This window comes from Nuphar pumila, chromosome 16 (assembly GCF_984573655.1).
Source record: "Nuphar pumila chromosome 16, dmNupPumi1.hap1.1, whole genome shotgun sequence".
NCBI lineage: Eukaryota > Viridiplantae > Streptophyta > Magnoliopsida > Nymphaeales > Nymphaeaceae > Nuphar > Nuphar pumila.
Window position 1 is genome coordinate 83372397 of NC_143264.1, and position 27104 is coordinate 83399500.

Consider the following 27104-nt stretch of genomic DNA (forward strand, 5'->3'; position numbering starts at 1 on the left):
AAAGTAAGAATTTGTAATCTCCTGAATCCTAGCCTAAATTCACGATCCCATGCATTCCATCTCCCAAGCATCCTCCAACCCTCTTCCCAAACACAACTTAATTGGGCTTGAATTCAGATTTGGAGTTGGATGAAAAACAAAAAGGTGTGACACTGAATCTAAATCTGATTAATTATTCGGGTCTGATATCCCTAAGATTTTGATTGACATGCAAAAGCTGTATACTGAATTCTAATACGAGTATTAAATCTGATGGCACCTGCTTTATCAAACCTGATTAATTGGATATTTAGACAAACTCGATCCGTTGCTACTGCATAAACATGGATCTCATATGGGCCTGCATGGTTCTTTCTGTTATGGATCAAATCCAAACTCGCATACCAAAGCCGGTATCTCCCTGACGTGCTCGTAGCGCTCGAATCGACCCATCAACGCCACATAGACACGTATATGAAAATTGTTGAAATTAATAGAAAGTAATCTATACGTCTTCTACCGTGTCTCAAAAAACATGCAGTTAAAATGTCGTGTCTCTGTGATGTGTCATCTAAGGGACGGATCTCGCCGGTTAAATTATTAAACCTACGTGTTGAAGCCAAAAGAGAGGATCGAAATCGAACCCAACGAAAAGGAAGAGTCTCGACGATCTCATCCCCGCCCCATCGTGAGTTTCTTCCCCTTGAAATCCGTTCTCGTTTCGTTATTTTGGGGGGTTTCGCTTGTTCTTGGTTCATCTTCATCGAGGCCTGTTTTCTCCTATCTTTTCTGGATTTCTAGGGTTTCTTTCTTTATCGGGTTTTCAGGGGAAAGAATGGTGCTGTCCCAGAGGATCCACGAGGCGTTCAAGGGGGCGGTGGAGAGGGTCACGGGTCCGAGGACGGTCTCGGCCTTCAGAGAGAAGGGCGTACTCAGCGTCGAGGAGTTCGTCGTCGCCGGCGACAATCTCGTCTCGAAATGCCCCACTTGGTCGTGGTACTCCTCGTTTCTCCTGTTGTTTGGCCATTCGATGTTTGTATTCTTCTTCGTTTTCGATTCGCGAGTTTCGTTTACGAGTTCGAATCGATCGAGGATGCTTATTCTCCTCAATGATGGAATTCTGATCTGTTTGGGTTTATATTATTAGAATTCGAAATTCGTATTGATTTTTTTGCTGGATAGATGTGCTTGTTTTCATTTAATTATCGTGTTTTTATGGAGAGTTTTTGTTATTGGATGTTAGTTTGTTGAGCTTGAATTGATCGGGGGTGTTTATTCGGCTATTGATTTACTAATTTATGTAGTTTATTTAGTTTTTCTGCTAAATACCGGAAAATCTAATGCTTTGGGCTGGTATTGTTACAATTTGAAGTGAATTCCTGTTGATTTTTTCGTGCATAGATGAAATTAGGCGATGTTATAGAAAATAGCGTAGATGGTTCGTGATGGTGATGATTATTCCTGTTTATGATTTCATGCATAAGTGTACGCTGTGTAGGTTGGACTTTTGGTGTTGTTGACACTTTTATTTATTTATTATAGTTGTGATGTGGATGTCATCCACATTAACCTCAGCTCAAAGTTAAGATCAGTTACTCCACTTTGACAAAAAAAGACTTGTTAGCGACATGGTGTGTTGTTAGATGTAAGGAGTCATTTGCTAAATTTTCTTGGTTCAGTAGTCTTATTGATGCAGAGCAGGACCCGACTGGATCGATGCCACGTGACCCAGGTGTGGCCCGGAAACCCGATCCACCACAGGGGATGGACGATCGGACACACGGGTCCGATCCGATCACAGGTACGGTGCCGCGATGCAGGGACATGTCCCTGCATACCTACTCCAGGCGCAGAACAGTCGGGACATCACGGATCCTGCAGCAACATGCAGACGACCCGGATCATGACTCGGGTCCGAGACTGGACCCGCAACCCAGATCCAGCAGCAGACTTTAAAAGACCCTCTCCTAGGGTTGCGTGGGCAGAGAATATTGAATTTGGCAGCAGCCGTCTTTTCCTTCAGCAGTTTTCTCCTTTTGAATGTTTCTCATTCCCCTTTCTCTACAGTATTCAGTTTATTATTCATCTCATTGTTCATTTTGAATTCCATTGAAATAAAAGAAAACAACACATCCCATCATTTTGGGTGGCGTTTCCCCTATTGTTGCACATCGCCCGATCGTGGGGATCGGTTCATCTCATTCAACCATCAGGTGCTGCGCAACTGACACCCCTCCCACTGCATCAAAGTGGTATCAGAGCCCAGCGTTCCCTCCTTCGTCAGCGACATGGTTCAAGAGGCGAGGAACGATCCGACGAGTGGAAAAGAGCGGGAGGAAGCCGACAACGAAGATCCGATGTTGTGGATGATGGAAATGATGACAAAAATGCAAGCAAACATGCTGCGTATCAACCGTGACGTGGCAAGCATATCAAAACGACTAGATGGGATCGAGAATCGGGTCGCGAAGATCGAGTTGCCGGCGGAGCTGCACACGACGTCTACACAACAAATGGATACGGGAGTGGGCGACGGTGCTGTCGTCCTCGTCGAAGCTGCGACATTCGACCCAGCCCAACAAGCCCGTCAGCCTGCCGTGCAACCGAAAAACACTGGGTGGGATCTGTGCAGGGAAGCCAACCACGTCATGCTCCAGCAGGGAGTATCGACGTTGACCCTGGGCGTGACTGCTACTCGGGTGGAAGGAGAAGGACCCCCCAGCGTCAGCCTGGGTGCGCAGGCCTGGCACCGACCCATGCAGCAGGGGCTGCAGGCCGGGCACGACTTGCGTGGCCTGAGCGGGACGCCGAATCAAGCGATCGGCACGCCAGCGTCAGCCCGGGCCGAGGTGGGTCTGTCGAACCTCCCAGCACCTGCGCGCGAGAGCTCAATCGCAACCCACCCGCAAGCTAAGGAGATTGATCCCCTATGGATCGGACCTAAACCCTCAGGGTCCGGTCAAGAACCCTTATTAATCAGGTCCAGACCCGGCTACCGAGGACCACCCTTTGGGTTCCCGGGAGCGGGTTCGAATCTAGCAACCCCATACCCAGCCTACCTAGTTGGGTTCGGTTCGCAGTTCACTCCGAATACGACCCAACCCGCTACTTTTGAACCCCAAAATAGATCCCATATCGACCCAAACCCATATCGGACTCGGACGGAGCTCCAGTTTGAATTTGAGTTGGGTCAAAACCAGACCCATCCTGTTATGGATCAAGGATCGAGTTCGAACCAGGCCTCCTTACATCACCACTCGATCCATGATTCTACCTATCCCATTCTGGGTCCGACGAGTAGTTTAGGACTTGGCCCGATCCAGATCCAATCGGGTGAATCATCTCAATACTATCCAAACCAGACCCAATACCCTTATCAAAACCCAAACTTGAACCAACCAATTAACCCATTCCCAATCCAGAGCCCCATATCATACCCGATCCACTACCTCTACCCTAATCCAACCCATAACCTAGAGCCCGATACCCTGCAAGTCCGTCCACCTTTTGTAGGACCTCCTGTCATACTGGTGCCACAGATGGCTCCTGCCCACGGGCAAGCTAGACCGAGACAGAACCAGCAGGGACCGGCGCGACCTAAGCGCCGACCACGCACCATTGGAGTTCGTCAGCACCAACATCCAGGCGAGAAGTACCGAGAAGAGGGCGATGAAGCAGTGATGGATGATGTTGCATTCTGGAACGAGTATCCTGTAGGAATGGCGGAGACCCGTCAACAGAGAGCGCCAGAGTACCCCTCCACCTACGGAGTGAAGCTGGACCTTCCGGAATTCGCAGGACAGTTCGATGCGGAGCAGTTCTTCGACTGGTCTTATGCCGTACAATTCTTCTTCGACAACCACACTGTCGCTGAGCACCGTCGTGTCTACTCAGCTGAGAGGCCTAGCACAAACATGGTGGGTTGAGCTGCAAAGGTCGAGAGAGCGGCAGGGGCTAGAGCGCGTACAGTCATGGGAGGAGATGCAGTCAAAGTTCGTGCCTTCAGACCACGCCGAGCGAGCCTACAAGGAGTACCTGACCCTGCGTTAAGGCACCCGAACCGTGGCAGAGTACACTGTTGAGTTCCATTGTCTTTCCCTACGAGTGCAGATCGAGGAGACTGCCAGCCAGCAGGTCACGAGGTATATTTCTGGTCTCCGTCCTGTTATTTTTGACGATTTTAGTTGTGTCACAGTCGAGACATTAGATTAGGCAAGCAATTATGCCATGAATGTCGAGGAAAAATTGAAGAGGAGGCAAAAATATAGGAATTCCCGTAGTGACCAGTCCAGTCGACCCAAGTCGAGTTTCTCAACCCGGGGAGCGAGCTCTCCTAGAAAGGAAGACTCAAAGCCCACCCCTAGAGTAGATCCTAGTAAACTCGACCAGTTCGGACCTACATACAATACCAGATCCAAAGTCAAACCTAGTGAGTCGACCCTTCATTGTTTTAGGTGCCAGGAGTTAGGACATGTCGCGTCTAAGTGTCCCACCATGAGCAAGAATGCCCATCTTGTCGAGGGTATTGTTGAATCAACATCTGATAGCGAGAGTGAGGGTGAGTCATTGGTTGAGGAAGAGGATGAGAGGGAAGTCGTAGAGTTCGACGGCAACGTCGAACATTTATTGTCCATTCGCCATATTTTGACCGCACCCCGAGAGTCGACCCCGGGAAAATGGTTGCAGAACAACATTTTTATAACCCAGTGCAACTGTGAGGGTCATGCATGTGATGTTATCATTGATACCGGAGCATGTGAGAATATGGTGTCCGAGAGTGTCGTGTCTACCCTAAACCTGAACATGGAAAAATGGTCCCAACCTTACAAAATAGCATGGTTTAAGAGAGGAAACGAGGTTCCCATTACCCAGCATTGTCTAGTTCGGTTCTCTATGGGGGAGCATTACCACGATGAGGTGTGGTGTGGTGTGATGTAGCCCCTATGAGTGCGTGTCACATCCTTCTGGGTCGTCTATGGCAGTTTGATCGCAAGACCATTCATGATGGCCGTGGGAATACATACTCTTTTATTTTTAAGGGTCATAAAATACTCCTTCTCCTTATTAAGGAGACCGGTTTCCCCACTGTGGATAAGCCTGAGCGAGTTCACAGGCTCGCAGGTCTCTCTTATCGGTCTTTCTTTAGCCAGTGTCAGGAGGATGGCTATTATTATGCCTTGGTGGCTAAGCCGTTGATGAATACGTCTTTGTCTGTTCTCGCGGACATCGGCCCCCTCGTTGAGGAGTTTCGCGACATCATGCCAGATGACCTTCCTGAGGGTCTGCCTTCGATGAGGGCGGTGCAGCACGCCATTGATTTTGTCCCGGGATCGAGTCTCCCTAACCTCCCTGCGTATCGCATGAACCCATCTGAACATGCCGAGTTGTTGAGGCAGGTTCAAGAATTACTGCAAAAGGGTTTTATTCGTGAGAGTGTAAGCCCTTGTGCCGTACCCGCCTTGCTCACTCCTAAGAAAGATGGGTCTATGCATGATAAACTGTCTCATAAATCGAGAAAGGGAAAAGGAGAGGGAGAGAGGAGAAAACTCGAGTCCTTGCTTGGAATCAGCAGCCACTGTTTTCTTAATGCTGCACTAATCCTTCCCTAACATTAATAGGGTTACAAACAACTTTATATGTACAAAATTGCCCTTTACAAGAAACACATGTATAAGAGGCTGTATCGGATATGGATCTCTATTGGATCCATATCCTATTTATATTCTAATACCCTCCCTCAAGTTGTGCATGGGAGTAAACCATGTGCAACTTGTTCTTCAGATACCAGAAATAGTTACTTGTGAGACCTTTTGTGAACGCATCAACGACTTGGTCTTCTGACGATACATAAACTGGTTCAGTCTCTTTGTCTGCTATCTTTTGTCTGATGAAATGTTGGTCGATCTCAATATGTTTAGTTCGACTGTGATGAACAAGATTGATCGCAATTTGTATGGCACTTCTATTATCACACATAAGAGTTAAACTTGAGACACTCTCTCCCATTTCTGTAAGTAGATGTCTAATCCAGGTCACTTCAGCTGTAACAACTGCCATAGATCTATACTATGCCTCGGTGCTAGATCTTGCTACAACCTTCTGTTTTCTGCTGCTCCATGAGACACAATTTTTTCCAATAAAAACACAGTAACCTTAAACAAATCTCTTTTCATCTGGGTTCCCTGCCCAGTCTGCATCTGTGTATGCCAATATATCATGTTTTGGTGTCCCCCATGAAGACTGAACATATGTGAGTCCATCACCCACCGTGCCTTTTAGATAACGAAGAATACGTTTGACGACATTCATGTGACCAGTTTTCGGTTCATGCATGAACTGAGATACTTGATTTACAGAGTATACTATGTTTGGTTTGGTAAAAGTGAGGTACTGTAACATGCCCACTGTACTGCGGTACTTGCTTGCATCATGATACAACTCTCCATCACAAATGCTGAGCTTTTGATTGACAATGCTGGGTGTAGGCAAAGGTTTGCAATCTGTCATTCCTGCTTTGGCTAGAAGATCAATGGTGTATTTGTGTTGGGTTAATGACATTTTTCCATCCTGCCTGGCCACCTCTACACCAAGGAAATATCTCAGTTCCCCAAGGTCTTTCATCTTGAATCACATACTTAGAAGCACCTTAATTTGCTGAATGTGGTCTGGAGCATTGCCAGTGATCACAATATCATCAACATATATAAGTAAGAAAACCATAGTGGTATCATCCTTATATATGAATAGAGAATGATCTAGTTGGGAATGGATGAAACTGTGGTTCTGAATTTTTAAGGAGAAACTTTCAAACCATGATCTGGAGGCTTGCTTTAAGCCATACAATGCTCTGGTTAATTTGCATACATATGCCTTTGGATCTCCCTCTGCATAACCTTGAGGCTGCTCCATGTAGACTTCTTCCTTTAAATCCCCATGCAGGAATGCATTTTTAACATCAAGCTGACTAAGGGTCCATCCATGTTGAATTGCCAGACCAAGAATGATACGAATAGTTTCCATTTTTACCACTGGGCTAAAAGTCTCCTCATAATCTTGACCGTATTCTTGTGTAAAACCTTTGGCAACAAGACGTGCTTTGTAACGTCAATGCTACCATCCAGCTTATATTTAATCTTATAAACTCATTTTGAGCCAACAACATTTTTATCTGAAGGACGCCCAACTATCTCCCATGTTTGGCACTCATGGAGTGCCTTGATTTCCTCATTCATTGCTTCAATCCATTTCTTGGATAGAAAAATCTGAAAATCCATTGAAAAATTATCATAACTCACCCACTTTTCAATAGGATGCCTTATCCTGCCTGATCTTCTTAATGCCTCTCTGTCATTGGAAAATGCCACATGTTCTCCAGTAGGCATATCCGTTCGCTCTTTGGGTCTCTTGGTATAGACATTTCCTTTGTATCTCAGACATTCTGTCTTTGATGCCCCATCTGAAACTGTCTCATGATTGATGCTTTCAGGAGTCAAAGTGGTATAAACCCCAGCCTGTGAAATAAGTTCAACACTGAGTCATGGATCATACCAATTATCATTGGTGTCAATATGTTCATGATTGTGATCTGCTTTGTTTCCCAAAAAACTATTTTCATCAAAAATAACATTTCTGAAAATTCTGATCTTTCTATTGGTAGGATCATAGCACCTGTAACCCTTGTGTTCATCTGTATAACCTACAAACTGGCATATAGAGGTTTTGTCTTGAAATTTAGTTCTTATGGATCTATCAATGTGAACATAACATATGCATCCAAAAACTCGTAACTCATCATAATCAGGATGGTCACAAAAGAGAACATAATAGGGAGACTGATTTTCAAGAATAGGCATAGGAAGACGATTTATCACATGAGTGGCAGTATGAAAGGCTTCTGTCCAAAGACTAATAGGCACATTAGAACCATGCATCATGCTCATTGCACTTTCTACAATGTGTCTGTGCTTATGTTCAGCAATTCCATTTTGTTGTGGAGTGTACAGACAAGAAACTCTACGATGTATCCCATTATCTTGGAGAAAATCTATTTTTTTTGGAAGAATACTCACCACCTCCATCGCATTGGAGAATCTGGATGTTTTGAGAGAATTGGGTTTTAACGTAGGCATGAAAACGACGAAAGATGAGAAAAACCTCTGATTTGTGTTTCATAAAGAATATCCAAGTAAAACGAGAAAAACTGTCAATAAAGGATACATAATATTTACTTCCAGAAGAAGAAGGATTGGGGGCTGGGCCCCAAACATCAAAACATATTATCTTGAAAGGCATGGAGGCTCTTTTATTTATTTGATGAAAAGGAAGTACATGACTTTTGCAGACCTGACAACTGGAATACATTTTATTCTTCAATGAAGGAGAAAAAGACTCTGGAAGAAATCTATTGGACACTAGTTTTTCAATAAAGACTTGACTACAATGACCAAGACGGGAATGCCAAATTTCTGGCTTATTACATTGGGATATACTTAGAATACTTTTAGAAGTGTAATCGGACTTGGGAGGCTTCAGAACACTGGAGGCAGGATCTTCATTGAAGATATACATGTTTCCACGTCGCTCTCCTTTAGCGAACATCTTCTTCGTTTGAAGGTCACTGACAAAGACAGAAGTAGGAGTGAGTTCAACAGAAGAATTGGTAGAATCAATAAGCTTAAAAACAGAGACAATATTTTTCTTTATATTTGGTGCATGAACAACGTTGGATAGAGGAATGGATGAAGATTCAGACAAAGGGATGAGAATGTTGCCTACGTTTGAAATGGGGTGGTGAGTCCCATCTCCGGTTACAATATTACAACAACAACTACGCCTTCATCCCAAAACAATTGGGGTCGGCGATATAAACCAAAAAAGAAAATCATTCTGGGTCTTTCATATGAATCCTTCTCCTCCAATCATTTCTATCCAATGCCATGTCCTCGGTGAGGTTCAAAGCATTCATATCCTTTCCTATCATCTCCATCCAAGTCTTCTTAGGCCTACCCCGACCTCTTTTAACTAATATATTTTCCCATTTCTCCATCCTTCTAACTGGAGCATCATTAGGCCTTTACCGAATATGTCCAAACCACCGTAAACGATTATCTCTCATCTTATTTTCAATGGATGCAACGCCTACCTTCTTACATATCTCCTCGTTTCGAATCTTATCTTTTATTGTATTTCCACACATCCATCTAAGCATACACATCTCAGCTACACTCATTTTTTGAATATGATGTCTCTTGGCAGCCCAACATTATGTACCATATAGTAAAGCAGGCCTAATTGTCGTCCTATAAAACTTTCCCTTCAACCGCAATGGCATTCTATGATCGCACAACACTCCAGTTGTACTTTTCCATTTCATCCACCCAACCTTTATCCTGTGATTTACATCTCCATCAATTTCTCTATACTTTTGAATGATAGATCCCAAATATTTGAAACAGTCATCCACCGGTATTTCTTGCTCACCAAGTTTCACTACACTCCCATCACTATTTCGTTGCTTACTAAACCGACATTCCATATATTCTGTCTTACTCTTACTCAACTTAAAACCTCTTGCTTCCAATGTCTGTCTCCATAATTTTAACTTAGCATTAACCCCAACTCTAGACTCATGAATCAAAAAATATCATTAGCAAACAACATACACCACGACACATTTTCTTGAATTGATCTCGTAAGCTTATCCATCACTATAGCAAATAGGAAATGGCTTAATGCATATCCTTGATGTAACCCAACCGTTATAGGAAAATTGGTTGTCACTACTCCTTCATACGTATCTTTAATTATACTAATGTACTTGAGAGAAACACCTTTCTTCATCATTGTCCACCAGAGAACATCCCTATGTACTCTATCGTATGCCTTCTCCAAATCAATAAAAACCATATGCAAATCTTTGTTCCGCTCTCTATATCTCTCAATAAGTTGTCTAAAAAGATGTATAGCTTCCATAGTTGATCTTCCAGGCATAAAACCAAATTGATTCTCCGATATCATGACAACCTTCCTCAACCTATACTCAATCACCCTCTCCCAAAGTTTCATAGTATGATTCATGAGTTTTATACCACGATAGTTTGTGCAATCTTGTATATCACCCTTATTCTTATATTGAGGCACCAAAGTACTCTTCCTTCACTCATTAGGCATCTTATTTGTCTGCCAAATCTTGTTAAAAAGATTTGTCAACCATTCTAAACCTTTCTCACCCAAGCATTTCCAAGCCTCGATAGGTACACCATCTGGGCCAACTGCCCTTCTTGATTTCATTTTCTTCAAAGCCTCTGCAATTTCTTTCTTTTGAATCTTGCTCATGAAGTCACGATTCATCTCATGAAAAAGAATGGAGAAGTCTTCAAGATCCTGAGCATGACTTCCATTAAATAGCTTATCAAAATAATCTTTCCATCTCTCTTTAATCTCCTCATCTTTGACTAAAACCCTTTGCGTTTCATCTTTGATACATCTAACCATACTCAGATCCCTCGATTTCCTATCTCTCATCTTTGCAAGCCTATAAATATCCTTCTCGCCCTCTTTGGTATCTAACTTGTCATAAACCTCCTTATATACCTTATCCATCGCGTTTCGAACTACTTTTTTAGTTTCCTTCTTTGCTATCATATACTTCTCCAAAATCTCATTATCAAGACTCTTACTTAGATTTTTATAACACTCTTTTAACCTTAATAGCTAATTTGACATCCCCGTTCTACCATGATGTATCCTTACCTAGCGGTGCATCGCCTTTAGCCTCACCCAATACCTCCTTAGCCACCTTTCTCACGCCACCCGCTATCTTATTCCACACTGATTCTGAATCCTCCTCGAAACACCAATCAGCTTCCTTAACTACCTGCTCTACAAACATTCCTTGTTTAGCTCCTTTCAGTGCCCACCACTTAATTCTAGGATCTATCCTATGTCTATCTCTTTTGCGGCATTTTCTAATTCTAAGATCTAAAATTAAGACTCTATGTTGTGTAGCTACACTTTCTCCCGGTATAACCTTATAATCGATGCAACAATCCCTATCTCTCTTTCTAAGTAGGAAAAAATCTATCTGACTCGTATTAACCCTACTTTTAAATGTTATTAGGTGAGACTCCCTCTTCCTAAACCAAGTGTTTGCTAAGATCATATCATAGGACAAACCAAAATCTAAAATCCTTTCACCACTTTCGTTTTCCTATACCATAGCCTCTATGGATACTCTCAAATCCATCCCTACTAATGCCTACATGTCCATTCAGGTCACCGCCAATGAAAAAAGCTTTTCTCCATAAGCTATCTCTTGTACTACTCCATCTAAATCTTTCCAAAATTGACGCTTAATGGAATCATCTAAACCTACTTGAGGTGCATAAACACTAATAATATTAATAATATCCGTACCTAATACTAATTTAATAAGTAAAATCCTATCACCCTTTCTACGGACCTCAACTACATTATCTATAAACTCACGACTAATAACAATCCCTACTCCATTCCTATTCCTATTTATTCCTGTATACCAAATCTTATATCCCCAAGGTTCTATCACTTTTGCTTTTCACCTACCCATTTGGTCTCTTGTAGACATAAAATATCAAATTTTCTCCTACACATAACATCTACTAACTCTACCAACTTACCAGTTAAAGACCCTATATTCCAATTGACTAACCTAATTTTATGGTCTTGAACTATCTTCTTTACCTCGACCCGTCCAATAAATTAAGGGAACCCTTGCCTATTTGACACCACACCCGGGCGCCGGTGTGACACGTCTCTTCTGGGCAACGACTTAGCAACCCTTGCCCATTTATCACTGCCTTCGGGCCTATAGAGTACAACGCATCGCTCAGTAGGGAACGCCCCAACTAAATTTTCATATTGGTTCATAATTCATAGGGTGTGACTAAATTTTTATGCTGGCTGTCCCTGGCCTACCGCAACCCTCCTCCTTTATCCGGGCTTGGGACCGACAGTGTATAACTAAACAGTTATACACATGCGGAGTTTCCAGTTACAATATTAGACTTACCAAAATAGAGGATCAAAGTAAAGAACTTACCTGCATTGCCAGCGACATGAGCTGCTCCCCCTGAGTCTACATACCATATTCCATCATCATTCTGTTTCAAGTTCAGGTTAGCCATAACAGACAAGAGAAGATCCTTAGCATCATCACTGACCCGAAAGGTACCCGCAAATCCTGATGTAGCAACATTTCTATTATTTTGTATTCTATTGCGGTTTTGAGCATTTTGAGGATTGAACCAGCAGTTGGCCACGCTTGTTGCACTGGTAGCACGTGAGAACATTCCTTGACTGGCTGGGAGTGACATTTGGTGTAGGTAACAAACCACGACCACTCTGAACTTGTGCTCCCTTACCTCTGCCACACCCTTCTTGTATATGATCAACAGTTATCCCTGTGGCAAGAACATCATGTATGAATGATTGCCCTGCTGGGGTATCAAAGATGCTTTTCAAGGATATCTCGTACTGGAACAGTTTAACACGTAAATCTTCAAAACTAGGTAACGTCAGCAAGCACAATAAAGAAGTCACAAGAACGTGATACTCTAGTCCTAGGGCATTCAATGTTTGCTACACTTTTTTTTATCTGATATTGGATATCCAACAATGGATAATTGATTTGTGATGCTCTTGACTTGATTTAAAAATTCAATAATGGCCATTGTCTCCCTTTTTAGAAGTTGAAATTCACGCTTAAGATATAACACCTTGGCTGTGCAATCATCAGGAATAGAAATCAATACTTCTTGTGATAATGTGGAAGTGATGTACGCGACGAGAGCTTGATCGTGCTTCATCCAACCAACAAATGCAGGATTACGAATGATGTTGGACAAACCACTATCTTCTTTTGTTTCTTGTGTGATGAATTCTGCAGGTGGTGGAGTGAAGCCATCCAAATGACTTGAAAGGTCTTGATTGCGAATGAAAGAAGTAATCTGTCTCTTCCAAGTCAAATAATTGTTTGTGTTTAGCTTTTCAGAAGTTAGCTGCCCCGGGAAGTTGGAGGAAAGACCTTGATTAGCTGAAGTATCCATTTGCAATCTTTGAGCAAGCGAACAGGAAGGACTCAGCTGGTATTAAAGGAAGGAGGAGGCGTGAGCAAATTCACGAACAAGAAGGACTCGACTGGTATTAGGCTAGAAAAATGTGGATCAAGGGACGCGGCCAGTAAAAGGAGTAGTAGCAGACCTTGACTGAAAAACTTGGCCCTTCGAAGAGGACTCAACCTTTTTGGGTTCGACCCGGCTAAAGAGGAATCAAGATTGGAGAATTGGGAGATCGTGTATGAAGGGAAAACAAGAAACTTGAATCGTGAAACAAGAAACAAGAAAGAATCAACCTGCTTAGAGAAGAACTCGGCCTTTGGGTTCAGCCTGTCACGTGGAGGAAGATGTATTCGGCTGAAGGACGAGGAGGAAGGCTCAACGGCTGACGAGAAATCGACCTGCTTAGAGGAGAACTCAACCTTTGAGTTTAGCTTGTCACGAGGAGGAAGATGTACTCGGCTGAAGGACGAGGAGGAAGGCTCAGCGCCTGACGAGATTGGATGGCCAGAAGAGTACTCGTCTGAATGATCAGGAGGGTGGCGTGAAGCTGAGGAGCAGCAAGGAAAACTCTGTTACGCCCAGAGTGATGAGGAAGATTCAACCTGTCACGTTACGTGGAAGACTCTGTTACACCCAGAGTTGTCGCTGCTCTGATACCATGATAAACTGTCTCATAAATCGAGAAAGGGAAAAGGAGAGGGAGAGAGGAGAGAACTCGAGTCCTTGCTTGGAATCGGCAACCACTGTTTTCTTAATGCTCCCCTAATCCTTCGTTAACATTAATAGGGTTACAAACAACTTTATATGTATAAAATTGCCCTTTTACATATATGTATAAGAGGTTGTATCGGATATGGATCTCTATTGGATCCATATCCGATCTATATTCTAACAATGCACATGTGTGTCGATAGTCGTGCGATCAATCGCATCACTGTCAAATACCGTTTCCCCATTCCCCACTTGGATGATATGTTTGACATGTTGGCTGGTGCCTCTATCTTTTCCAAAATTGATTTAAAAAGTGGGTACCACCAAATCCGTATCCGAGAGGGAGATGAGTAGAAAATAACATTCAACACACATGATGGGTTGTTTGAGTGGTTAGTCGTGCCCTTTGGGTTATCAAATGCCCCGAGTACTTTCATGAATATGATGACTCAAGTGTTGCATCCGTGCATAGGGAAGTTTGTTGTTGTTTACTTTGATGACATTCTGATTTATAGCTCGTCGTTGTCTGATCATTTGAGTCACTTGCATCAGGTCTTGGAGATTTTAAGAAAGAAAAAATTGTATGTCAATGCAAAAAAGTGTGAGTTTTTGATGTCAAGTGTCGTTTTTTGGGTTTTATTGTGTCTTCTGATGCAGTCAAGGCGGATCCCGCCAAAGTCCGTGCGATTGTGGAGTGGCTTATACCCCAAAGACTATCGGAGAAATCTGTAGTTTCCATGGGTTAGCCACTTTCTACCATCGTTTTGTTAGGAACTTCATCACCCTCATGGCCCCCATCACTGAGTGCCTAAAGGGTTCTAGTTTCCATTGAACATCTGCTGCGGGAAAAACTTTCACACTCATCAAAGAGAAAATGACTAGTGCCCCCCCTGTCTTAGCCTTTCCTGATTTTAATGCAGTCTTTGAGGTTGAATGTGATGCCTTCAAATTGGGAATTGGTGCAGTCTTGAGTCAGAACCGCAAACCCGTTGCTTTCTTCAGTGAAAAACTTACTCAAGCCAGGTGCCAATATTTCACTTATGATGTTGAGTTTTATGCCGTTGTACAAGCCCTTCGTTATTGAAGGCATTATCTTATTTATAAGGAGTTTGTCTTGTACACGGATCATGAAGCGTTAAAGTATTTGAATAGTCAGAAGAAGTTGAGTGCTCGTCATGCCAAGTGGGTCAGTTTCTTGCAAGAGTACACCTTCACGATTCGCCATCAATCTGGTACTTTGAACAAGGTAGCTGACGCTCTTAGCAGGAAAAATAGCCTTCTGATGACTATGTCAGTGCAGGTCATTAGGTTCGAACAGTGTAAGGAGTTGTACCCGACGGATCCGGATTTCCAGCAAGTCTGGGAAGGGTGCCTCTCCTCCAACCACACTGTCGACCCACGATTTAGCATACATAACGGTTACCTCTTTCGCGGTAACAAATTATGTGTGCCTGACTTCTCTCTAAGACTTCAGTTGATTTCCGAGTTACATGAAGGGGGACTAGCTTGGCATTTTGGCCACGATAAGACGTTCGCCCTATTAGATGAACGCTACTTTTGACCCAAAATGCGCAAAGATGTTGTCAAGTTTATTCAAAGCTGTCGAGTGTGCCAAGTGTCTAAGGGTCATCGTCTGAATAGTGGTCTTTATACCATGGTTGCCAGTTGAGGAAGCGGGAGCGGGAAGCGATACGGGAAGCGGGAGCGGGAAGCGAGACACTTTCAAAATTTTAGGAAGCGGGGAAGCGTGGGACCACTTAGGACCGATTCGGGAAGTGTCTCGGAAGCGACCTAGGAAGCGTCTCGGAAGCGAAAAAAATAAAAAATTGAAAAAAACAGGGGAAGCGTGTGTGTGTGTGTGTGGGGGGGGGGGGGGGGGGGAAGCGTGATGGGAAGCGAGGAGGAAGCGTGGGGGAAGCGCGCTTCCCATTAAAGGGAAGCGCGTCTCCCATTAAAGGGAAACACGCTTCCCAAAAAAAGGGGACGCTTCCCCCCACGCTTCGGAAGCGCGACATTTCGCGCTTCCGAAGCGCGCTTCCCCTTTTAGCTAGGCGCTTCCGGTAACCCTGCTTTATACCCCGTTAACCATCCCGGAGCGTCCCTGGGAGCATGTGTCCATGGATTTTATTGTGGGTCTCCCCAAAACCCCGCGTCGTTTTGATTCAATTCTAGTCGTTGTTGACCGGTTTTCCAAAATGGCTATTTTTGTCCCGTGTAAGCGTACCACTGACGCCTCCTTAGTAGCTTCCTATTATTTCAAGGACGTGGCTCACTTTCATGGTTTACCTCACACGATCACTTCAGATCGTGACACGCGTTTTATGAGCCATTTTTGGAAATCGTTATGGGCCTTGTTGAAGACCAAACTTTAGTTCAGTAGTGTTTACCACCCTCAAACAGATGACCAAACCGAAGTTGTCAATCACACTTTAGGAAACCTGTTACGGAGTCTGGTGGGGGAGAATGTCAAAACTTGGGACCTCGTTTTGCCTCAAGCCGAGTTCGCCTATAACAGTTCCATCAACCGGTCTACAGGCAAATCTCCGTTCCAAGTGGTTTATGGTCGGTCACCCACCCATGTCGTTGACCTTGCACCTGTGTCCAATATCCCAGACCCAGACGCATTTGATGTCGTCGAGTATATGCGTGCTATCCACATACAGGTCCGAGCCAAACTTGTTGAAAGCTACGAGGCCTATAAAACTTTCGTAGATCAAAGTCGTCGTGATATCCAGTTTCAAGTCGGTCAGTTAGTTTGAGTTTACTTGCGTCCCGAGCGGTTCCCCGTAGGTACCTATGACAAGTTGAGTCCTAAGAAATATGGTCCTTTTAAGATTCTTCCGCTCTTGGGTCTGAATGCCTACCTCCTTGAGCTGCCCGACGATTGGCACATTTCGCCTATTTTCAACGTGTCTAATCTATATGCTTATTGTGGAGACAACAAGTCGTCAGAGCCGACTTCTTCCCAACCAGGAGAGAATGATGCAGAGCAGGACCCGACTGGATCGATGCCACATGACCTAGGTGTGGTTCGGAAACCCGATCCACCACAGGGGATGGACGATCGGACCCACGGGTCCGATTCAATCACAGGTACGGTGCCGCGATGCAGGGACGTGCCCCTGCGTACCTACTCTAGGCGTGGAACAGTCCGAACATCACGAATCCTGCAACAACATGCAGACGACCCGAATCACGGCTCGCGCCGCAGACTGGACCCACGACCCAGATCCAGCAGCAGACTTTAAAAGACCCTCTCCTAGGGTTGCGTGAGCAGAGAAATTGAATTTGGCATCGGCCGTCTTTTCCTTATGCACTTTTCTCCTTTTGAATGTTTCTCATTCCCCTTTCTCTACAATATTCAGTTTATTATTCATCTCATTTTCATTTTGAATTCCATTGAAATAAAAGAAAACAACACAGCCCATCATTTTTGGTGGCGTTTCCCTGATTGTTGCACATCGCCCGATCGTGGGGATCGGTTCATCTCATTCAGCCATCAGGTGCTGCGCAGCCGACACCCCTCTCACTCCATCACTTATATTTTGCTAAATTCATAGTTTCCTAAGCGCTTAATTTTCTTGGTTCAGTAGTCTTATATTTTGCTAAATTCATAGTTTCTTTAGTGCTTAACTTAGACTTTGTTCTGGGACTTTCCACTGCAATGGTTCCTTTGCATTTAACACCCTTGCTTTAATTCTAGTTTAATTTTTGAAATTATCTTACCTTGTGTAATTTGTTTGAACAGGGAATCTGGTGATCCGAGCAAGAGAAAACCCTACCTGCCTGCTGAGAAACAGTATTTAATTACTCGAAATGGTGCGGCAACCTGTTAACCTATATCTATTTCTTCTTTTCATCTTATAGCAATAAAAATAATAATGTCTTGTTGTTGTTCTTATTGCAATTATTATTAAGAGCACAATAACGGTTAGATTATGATTAAATGAATTGTAGAAAATATACAAAAAAAGATGCACTGAGATTCTAAGGCAACATGAAAAGTTGCAAACAATAAAATAATCTTAAAGAGACATTGCAGCAAAACATTGGGTTTTGTTGAAAAGCTGTAAAAATGGTAAAATTTTTTAGAACTTGGGTTTTGTTTCGAGATATTTTCAATGACAGGTGTCTAGTGGTCATTAGGACTTCAAATGTTTTTCACCACAGCCCGAAAAATGAAGTTGACTTTGTAAACATATCCCTATGGTCGGGTTTACAACCTAAGTGTTATGGGTGTCATCGAGTATCCAGTTGGTTGATTAGTTTTCAAAGGGAACCTCGTCGACTATGTATTGTCTAATGTTGCATTTAAATTACATAATATGTGTATTGATTTTACAAGTTGAAGAATGCCCATCAGGTGGTTAACAACTTGAGTTTCACCTAGCTGACTGATACTAGCCGATTAGGCATCACTTATTCTTGCAATTAGGTTTCATAGTTACTAAATTGAAGCAGCTCGTGTCCGTCTCCGACAATTTTGGGAACGTGATGATTTGGTGAGGATTGCTACTGCAAGCATCTTCTGTGTCTTGCATCAACTCCACCAGATTGTGTTCAGTATCACAACTGCAGTTTCACTATAAGTTTGTGTAACTTGCAAAAAATGGCATGTTCATGTTATTGTCATTGTGTGCATCTTCTCTGATGGTTTAGACTATTTGTCTCATATTTTTGTTTTTGAATTTGTCAAGTGAAGGTGATGATAAGATCTGCATGACTTATTTTAATCCACTTTTTATTAATTTTTCTATATCTTTTTTAATGTTCTCTTAGTGTGATTGAGGAGTGCCGAAGTTGATATTTGGTGTGTTTGAATTTTATTTCAGTGCCATGTCTTCGTAGAGTTCAGTCTGTTGAAGACGAATACGGAACTGCAATGGAGGACACTCTCCCAGAAAATGAAGATTTTGATGGGTGGCTTTTTACACATGGGCAGCCCAAAGGTACAGCAACCATGAATTTGGATAAGAGATTTCAAGCTCATTATATTGATTAAATTGTAGTGTGTGAAACCATATTTTGGAATCTTGAACTTCCAGAAGATACAAACTTGTATGCAGATATTTCCAGCGTATGCATTTTAATACTGATAAATATCTTTTTTTTCTTCCTGTTGTAGATAATAAAAATAGCGAAGAGAATTTGCCTTCAATGGAAACATCTGAAACTGGCAAGTCAAGGACTATTCAGTCTATTTCCACTTATTTTGCAGCTGAAGATCAAGATGTTCCAGACATGGAAGAATATGAAGATCCTGAATCCGTTCACGAAACTGATGCAGTATGCTGATTTTTTCCTAAATATTTTTTCTGATAGTTCCATAGTAGAAAGGAGCATGTTTGATATGCTTTCAATTTCATCAACATAGTACAGGATATCTATCATGCTGATGCCACCTGAATGTAGTTCAGACTCTGACTTACCCATTGCCACTAGCTTGCTTGCTGACTCGGAGGAGTTGCCTCATACATGGGGAAAATACTAGGATGATAGGGAGTGTTTTTTTGTCTTCTAGTAGATTTCAGTGAATGGACATTCTTAATGGCATTGAAGTCTTTTTCCTACTTTCAGTTGCAAAGTCACAACACTCGAACACATTTTTTTGCAGAAATGAAATTGTTCTCATTCCATTCTTTCTCATCACTCTGTAGTCTATTGTCATCCTGAAGGGTGAAATGAAAGCAGACCCTTGTTTTTCCCTGTTCGGATTCTCGTATCACAAGCAGCAATCTGCTATTTCATGTGTGGCAGCAATGCTTTCACTCAACAGTTTTTTTTCTTTTTGCATAGAGTTGTCCTCTTTGTACCATGGTCATGCAAATGAAAAAAGTTGGAACTTTATGCAAACAAGATATGCTGTACGCATTATAAGGCCTCATGGAGCTCATATCGCTCCTTATCCTTTTCCCTTCTTTTTTTTCTCCCTGGTGTTGGGTGTAGGGAGGGTTTCTTCTCCCTGTGGACACAATTTGTATTTTATGCAGTGAATATGCTTGTTTGAGCCAAATGGTGGGTGCAGTTGGAATGGCAGATATAAACCTTGTGGTTTTTACCTTGGTGTGGCATGCTATATACTCAACAACCATTGGATCTACAATATTGTTAGAATGGTAGATGGATAAATTTAAGTATTGAATGTATACTGTAAGGGGTTACAGATAAGTAAAAGAAAAGGAAGCGAGAGAGAAATGCTCATATGTTTTCTGTAACTGGATCAGATACATCGGATCTTATGTGTAGCTCTTTCTGGTTTTAGGGCTGTATATGTTGGTGCATGCATCTGTGTATGTGTTGTATGTGCATGTGCATGTGTAAGCGTGTTTGTTGTGCCTCTCTCTCTCTCTTTCTCTTTTTTTTTATGATGTTTATGAGGGTTGTGCACATATATTACTGTGGTTCTATGCATCTGTTTTTATGTGTATGTGTATCTGGCCATCTTTGGGAATGCAAATATGTGTGTGTGGCCATTTTTGTGGGTGGTGAGTGTTGATACGTTCCAGTGTGTGTTATGGGTGTGCGTGCGCATGGGTTTGTGGGTGACTGATGAACACTTGATTCCATATAGACTATAGTTACCCTTAGCTGCATTATGCAATTTTGGCATTTTATTAATGCTTGCTAAACATGATTTTGCCTTCTTATTTGAAACACATTTAGTAGAAATCTTGAGTATCACGATTGTGGAGTCTCATGCATCATTTGCCCAATGCAGGCCACACTTGATTCTACATATTTGGTGGCAAATGAACCAGATGATGACAATATTTTACGCACCCGAACATATGACGTTAGTATCACGTAAGGCATTATCTATGTTCCTATGCATGCTTTCTTTTTATGAAAGATTAATGGCTACTAGTTGCAACTCTGGTTCACAGTCACAATAAGAATGTTATAACAGCTAGATCATCCAGTAGTTTGGATTTTTTAACTGTTTAATTTTTGCTAAGATGAATCCTGTTCCGGAAATTTAGCATGCGGTTGTGCTCTATATGGCTATATTTTATTATGGTTATGTTTACATAGTCTTGCTTCTTTTTTCCTTTTCATTCCCATTAAAAACTAGGAATTACTTATTGATAATGCTAGGAGTAGCAACATAGTACTTCACTGTTTTTATTTTGTTTAATGGAACAAGGAAATCTAAAATAATTTTAGTACAAGGCAGAATGAAAGATGGTCATGGTGATAGGATGTTAATGCTGCTCAGTAGAACATTTTAGATGTCTGCTACATGATAAACAAACAGTTTAAAATCAATTTGTTAACAGAAACTTAATTTTTCTACAAATTTGGTGGTGTTCTAACTTGTTGAAAAGCATCAGTCTGTGCTGATGGAGTGAATCCATATGCCCCTAAGCATGGTTTAGCATATAGTAAAAACTTCTGTATTTGAAGTTGGCTGAAAGTTAGCAACCTGTGGTTGCAACTTAGTACAATCGAATTGATTACTAATGCTTTAGCATGCATATGGTGTGGAATTTCTCTCTCTCTTCTATTTACATGATCCAATAACATGGACTAGTCCATTTCTCTCATTGCCATTGTTAAGTAACTCAAACTGATCCATCGTTTCATGTTTAATTAATCTCTGTAGGTATGATAAATATTATCAAACTCCTCGGGTATGGCTTACAGGATATGATGAGGTTACTTCTTTTCACCTTAACTGTTTATTTCCTAGAGGAATGACTCTGTATTAGATTATGTGCATGCAAGAAACATTGATGAGTGAAATGCTTTGCATTGTGAGAAGATATTATGTATGGTATCATCATCATGCTTGTTATTTTAATCATGAATTTTCCCTCTTTTGTGTTCTGGAAGAGCTGATTGGTTGATGAACTTGACACACGTGTCCAGTTTGGACACTCACACTTTTTTGCAAAAAATCGCATGTCTAAATTTGTATTATATGCAACAGTAATGAGATTTTGTGAAGTTAGTTTTATGCCTCTCACAAGCAGGCCTCTGAATCTAGCTTGTTTTCTTCTTGATAGCATTTTCTCCCTCTGTTCATGTTTTGAAGTTTCTGATCTTTCTTTAAATGCAAGGGATAAATTTACACTTATACACCCACAAACTTCTTCAGCATTGGACTATTAATGTTACTTGGACACTGACGAGGGTGTTGATGTCGGACACAGGTACAGAGTGTTGGAAACGGCGAGTCTTAGAAAACTCGATACTTGGACATGGCTGTATATATAAATATAAATAAATAAATAATATATATAAGAAAGCAAAAAATAATAAAAAAATGTGTTAAATCAAACAAAAAATTTATATCCATTTTATTCAATTTTGATCTTTGATGATTTATATGAACATGAATATGTCCTAAGTCGGATACTTTGTGCCCAAGACATATAAATGTATCGGTGTACCTAAACTAGGTACTTTTTATTCAAGACATTTAAGAGTCTCTTATTCGGATGCTTCATGTCCATGACACTAGATACTACATCTCCGAGGCACCTAATTATTGTTTTAAGCTGAACACTTCGTGTTCATGACACCTAAAAGTGTCTTAAATTGGATACTGTGTCTAAGGTATTGGACACTTTGTATCTAAGTTTTAAATATGTTAAACAAAATATTTCGTGTCCCAGTGTTGGACACTCCATGTCACAAACTGTACACTTCGTGTCTAAGTGTCACACTCTGTATTACAAACTGGACACTTTGTGTCCAAGTGTCGGACACTTCGTGTATGTGTGTCCTCGTGTACAACACATGACACACGTGTCCAGTTTGGACACTCACACTTTTTTGCAAAAATCGCATGTCCATGGCGTGTCCAGATGTGTCCGTGTCTAACCATGTCTGACACCAACATTTCAAGTTCCTATATGTCCGTGTAACATATTTACAAGGCGATGGGCAGGAAAGGTAAAATTACATTGTAAAAATTAAACAATGGTTTTCAAAAGAGCTTTGCGATGCATACTAATTCTACTTTTCACTCTTTCATGACAATATTATGATAATAAAATTGCCAAGAGTCTCCTATCCTATGGCTTTCCTCTTATATAAGGAGCCTTTCTAAGAAAGCTACTCTGGGTTAGAATATGACAACCAAACAAGAGAATACACAAATGTGAATGTGGGTCAACCACTTATGGAGTGCATGAACCCAGCCGTTTCTTTGAAGTGGTGGGATTTATGACATGGGGACACCTTACTGGCCATGCATATCTGTACATAACACAAGATTGAAAAACTGCACCAGCTATAGTCAATTGCTGGGTACACATGGTCACGTTGTGTCCATGACCTTATCTTTTACTCTCTGAATCGTGCTTTTGGTGTTATTTTCTGCTTTTCTTTTTTATACTTCATGATTGGCATCACTTCTAGTCACAGTCCTTGATAAATTTGAGACATAATTTTATACTTGCACTTCTTGAATTTGAAGTCACACATATGTGCTTGCAAATGCGCAGACCCACAAACATTCTCACATACTTATGTCATCCTTCTCATATAATTCCTGTAAATTTGCCCCAAATCTTTGTTGATGTCATCCTCTGTATCTGTGTCCATGTTGAAGGATGTGGGATGTGTGAAATTATTACCTCGTGCAAATAATGTTCATGTTCTTCATCACGCCGTGTCTAGATAGTGAATATATGCAATGCCACTTATGTATTGCACTGCTATATCTAAAGCACCACTGGCATTTGTTTTTGCCTGTTTCCATCTTTTCCAAATGCGCCTGGACAGTTCCACAGGTCGTTGGACTCTGGAATTTCCTTTTTCTAATTGTTAAGTTAGGTGATAGTCCCTGGTAGGATTTGAATCTGGAACCCTTCAGTAATGATAGTTTCTGTTCCTCTAGAAAGTATGATATTTCATCTCATACTTTTTTTTTGTCTGTTCCTCTTGAAAAAATGATTGTTCTGTTTGTGTTTTCTTTGTATTATCCTCCTAACCTAATACAACATTTGAAGTCTTTGGTTCGATTTGTATGTTTCTGCAGTCCAAGATGCTTTTGCAACCAGAGCTTGTATTGGAAGATGTTAGTCAAGACCATGCTAGAAAAACGGTACATTTTTGTATTGGTTTATTATTTTCCTTTGCTTTCTGATAAACAAATACTAGATATTGTTTCTATTGAATTTCTGCCTTCTCACAATAAGCAGGCTCACATAGTTTCCTTCAATGTGGAACATGTTATTTGACCCTTTAGGCACAACACCATTTCTTTGTAGGCATATCTTTTGTATAATGACCATGCCCCATCATGTATGCGTGTCTGTGCCCATGGATGCACTAGCTAGCCATCTCTGACTTTTTGCTTTTTCATAGTCAATTACACACAATTAGGTTGTCATACATGACCTGCTGAAGCTGGAAATGTGCCTCGAGTTCATTACATGCTTTTGCTTTTAATTTTGGATGCTTTTGTATGGTGTTTGTCATTGTGGTTTTAGTGGCTTATAGCCTTATCTCTTTCTCCCTGTTATGGCTCTGTATAGGTCACCATTGAGGACCATCCTCACTTGCCTGGAAAACATGCTTCTGTACATCCTTGTCGGCACGGTGCTGTGATGAAAAAGATCATCGATGTTCTAATGTCACATGGAGTTGAACCAGAAGTTGACAAGTAATTATTTTTCTAGTACTCTCATCTACGTAAATTAGAGATGAAAGTGATGATTAATTATGACTACTTTAAATCTCAAGTAAATAACTTGAAGCGTGCAGTGTTTTTGAGAAGCAGACACCTTAATTTAAACCAATTTTAATCAAGAAAGGTTACAAGAGCCAATTTCAATTGGTAAGTCGCCAACAAAGCAGTCAAAATTATTTGAGTCAAAGCTGTCCCGGAGAGTGCTGTTGTTACTTTGACTGCTTTCTGGGTTGACTTAGCAACATGAAATTGACCTTTGGGGCAAACTTTCTTGATTAAGAATGGTCTAAATTTGGGTGCTAGAAATATGATGTTTTTCCCCCTTTTTCTTTTGGTGTCTCATTGCTATGATGTCAAGTTATTCCTTCTGCTTTGTCTCATCAAATTTATGAATTGCTGTCCATGGAAATTGCACTGCAGTGCAAGTTCCTTGGAGAACTCGGAGTAAGCAACAATATGATGCCTGTGGTAGAATGTACCTTCAAAAGTAAATGGGCTTCCAAGGCTTTTTTCTATTCCCTTTTTAATTTGCTTTTGGCGTTCAGTGTTCACCAAACATGTCGTGTCCCATTTTGTTGCTTTTTTCTGTTTATCATTTAGTCCATGTGGATCTTGTTTGTGTTTTTGATCTTTATGAATTGTGCATGATTTCTCTATTATCTTCCTTTACTTGCTAACATAATTTTAGGTGAATTTATGGAACGATTTTTCTTTTCTTTTCTTTTGATCCTCTTCTCTTGGATACTTTGTGCCTTTTTTATGTTTTCTTTTTCAACCTTTATTGATCATTATCCAGGCGGCTGTGATATTTTTTTTTGTTCAACTTTTGTTCTTCCAAAAAAAAAAGCATGATTGGAAGTCAATTTATACTCCAAATTCTATGCTTTAAACTGACATCTAATCTTCACTCATCACTCTTTTTCACCCATATTGTCACATACACAGATGTATGAATGTGCCAAGTTGTAACATATATATATATATATATATATATATATATATATATAGGTGCAAAATTGATACGTGCTAAATGATACATGCTAAATGGGTTTTTCTGCCCTTCCAGTGTTTTTTTCGCAGTTCTGACCCCATAAATGTGTTGGGCATGGTCAATTTATGAGGAATCCACACTTGAATCTTGTGTTTTCGATGAAAAAATGATATTTGGAGCCTAAAAAATTTACAAAGATTTTGGACCGTTGATTTTTCGAACCTTATAAAAACCCACCCATGTGTTGGAATCAAACACTTCAAGAGCTGATTCCCTATAAAATCAAGTACATAGATCACATCTGTACTGTCAGAATTTAAAAATAAAACAAAAAAACCCTGAAAAACTCATTTAACACATCATTTCGCACCTACCCATTACTCTCTCTCTCTCTCTCTCTCTCTATATATATATATATATATATATATATATATATATATATATATATATATATATATATATATATAGTCACATGGGTGCGGGGGCGGGGGGGGGGGGTGCGGCACTTTCAAAAACCTAGGGTGCGGGGGTGCGACATGGCAAAAATATAAATATATATATATATATATATATATTATATACATATATAATTTTGAAGTTTTAATAGTTAACATTGTCATAATATCATTCATCATGCATACAATATATCAACCTAAATATCAATCAAATAAGTAAAACAATTACATAAATCAACCTAAATATCAATCAAATAAGTAAAGCAGAAAAGAACTAAATTACATACCAAAAGTAATGGATCTTAATAATTTTCTTCATCATCAAATGCATCATTAGAAGGAAGATTGGGCTCAGATAAATCCATGTTTGTCATGTTGAAATCATGGTCTCCCTCGAAGTCACACTCTTCTGGATTTACATCCCAAAATTTGGATGTTCCTTGTCTGCGTTACAAACCCAATTTGAAAATGTTAAATACAATAAAAGTATATTTAAATGAAAAATGAAAAAATAAATAATCAAATAACTAAGAGAGCAAATTAGTACCTGTATTCATCATTAGTTCGCGAAAGTAGTCGAAGATTTGAATGAACATATATTAAATCCTCTGCACGCTTGCTTGTGAGTTTGTTTCTCTTCACGTTGTGAATTTGAGAATATGTGCTCCAATTTCTTTCACAACAAGATGAACTAGCAGGTTGCGATAACAATCATAATGCAAGACGTTGGAGAAAAGGTGTTTCTGATCCAAATGTTGATCACCATGTGATAGGATCTATATTATCCCCTTCTCTCGCGAATAATGCTGATCCATATAATCTCGAAGATGAAAAATTTTCAAACTCTTGTGTGACTTGATTTAGAAGATATGCTTCAGGAAAAAGTTTTATCATGCACATATTTCTATGTCTTGATAGCTCTGAGTCTAAATTTGGAGGGACACGACCAATACCATCTGCTTGCCACTTTTTTGCATAATATTTTGGATTAAGAGAATGTGCCATGCAATGCAAAGGAGTGTTTGCTCTTATCCCATCTTCTGACTAAAATTGAATGAATATGGTTAAAAAATTCTGAATCATCCAATGCAGGATTTTTTTCTTCATGCTTGAAAACTTGTATTTTTTCAATCATAATATCCCACATTTCTTAAACTCTGTGAAGCATATGCTCATCCTTATCAACTTCTCTCAACATTTCCCAAATAGGTTGGGTAAATTGAAGAAAG

The 27104-nt window shown here is 40.8% G+C and overlaps 1 protein-coding gene across 2 annotated transcripts in view; it reads left to right on the forward strand.

Moving 5' to 3' along the window:
• The first annotated feature begins 606 nt into the window (after positions 1–606).
• The window catches only part of LOC149813886 (autophagy-related protein 3-like), a 32266-nt gene continuing 5768 nt past the window's right edge, over positions 607–27104 (forward strand). The window contains exons 1-9 of one of the 2 annotated variants that reach the window (XM_089990713.1): positions 607–667; positions 807–975; positions 17536–17606; positions 18620–18736; positions 18913–19073; positions 20506–20591; positions 21391–21442; positions 23776–23841; positions 24275–24402. In XM_089990713.1, coding sequence (XP_089846839.1) covers positions 815–975; positions 17536–17606; positions 18620–18736; positions 18913–19073; positions 20506–20591; positions 21391–21442; positions 23776–23841; positions 24275–24402 — 842 coding nt within the window. In that variant the 5' untranslated portion in view covers positions 607–667; positions 807–814. Of the gene's footprint in view, positions 668–780; positions 976–17535; positions 17607–18619; positions 18737–18912; positions 19074–20505; positions 20592–21390; positions 21443–23775; positions 23842–24274; positions 24403–27104 lie in introns of both variants that reach the window. The other variant, XM_089990714.1, reaches the window with a different exon arrangement.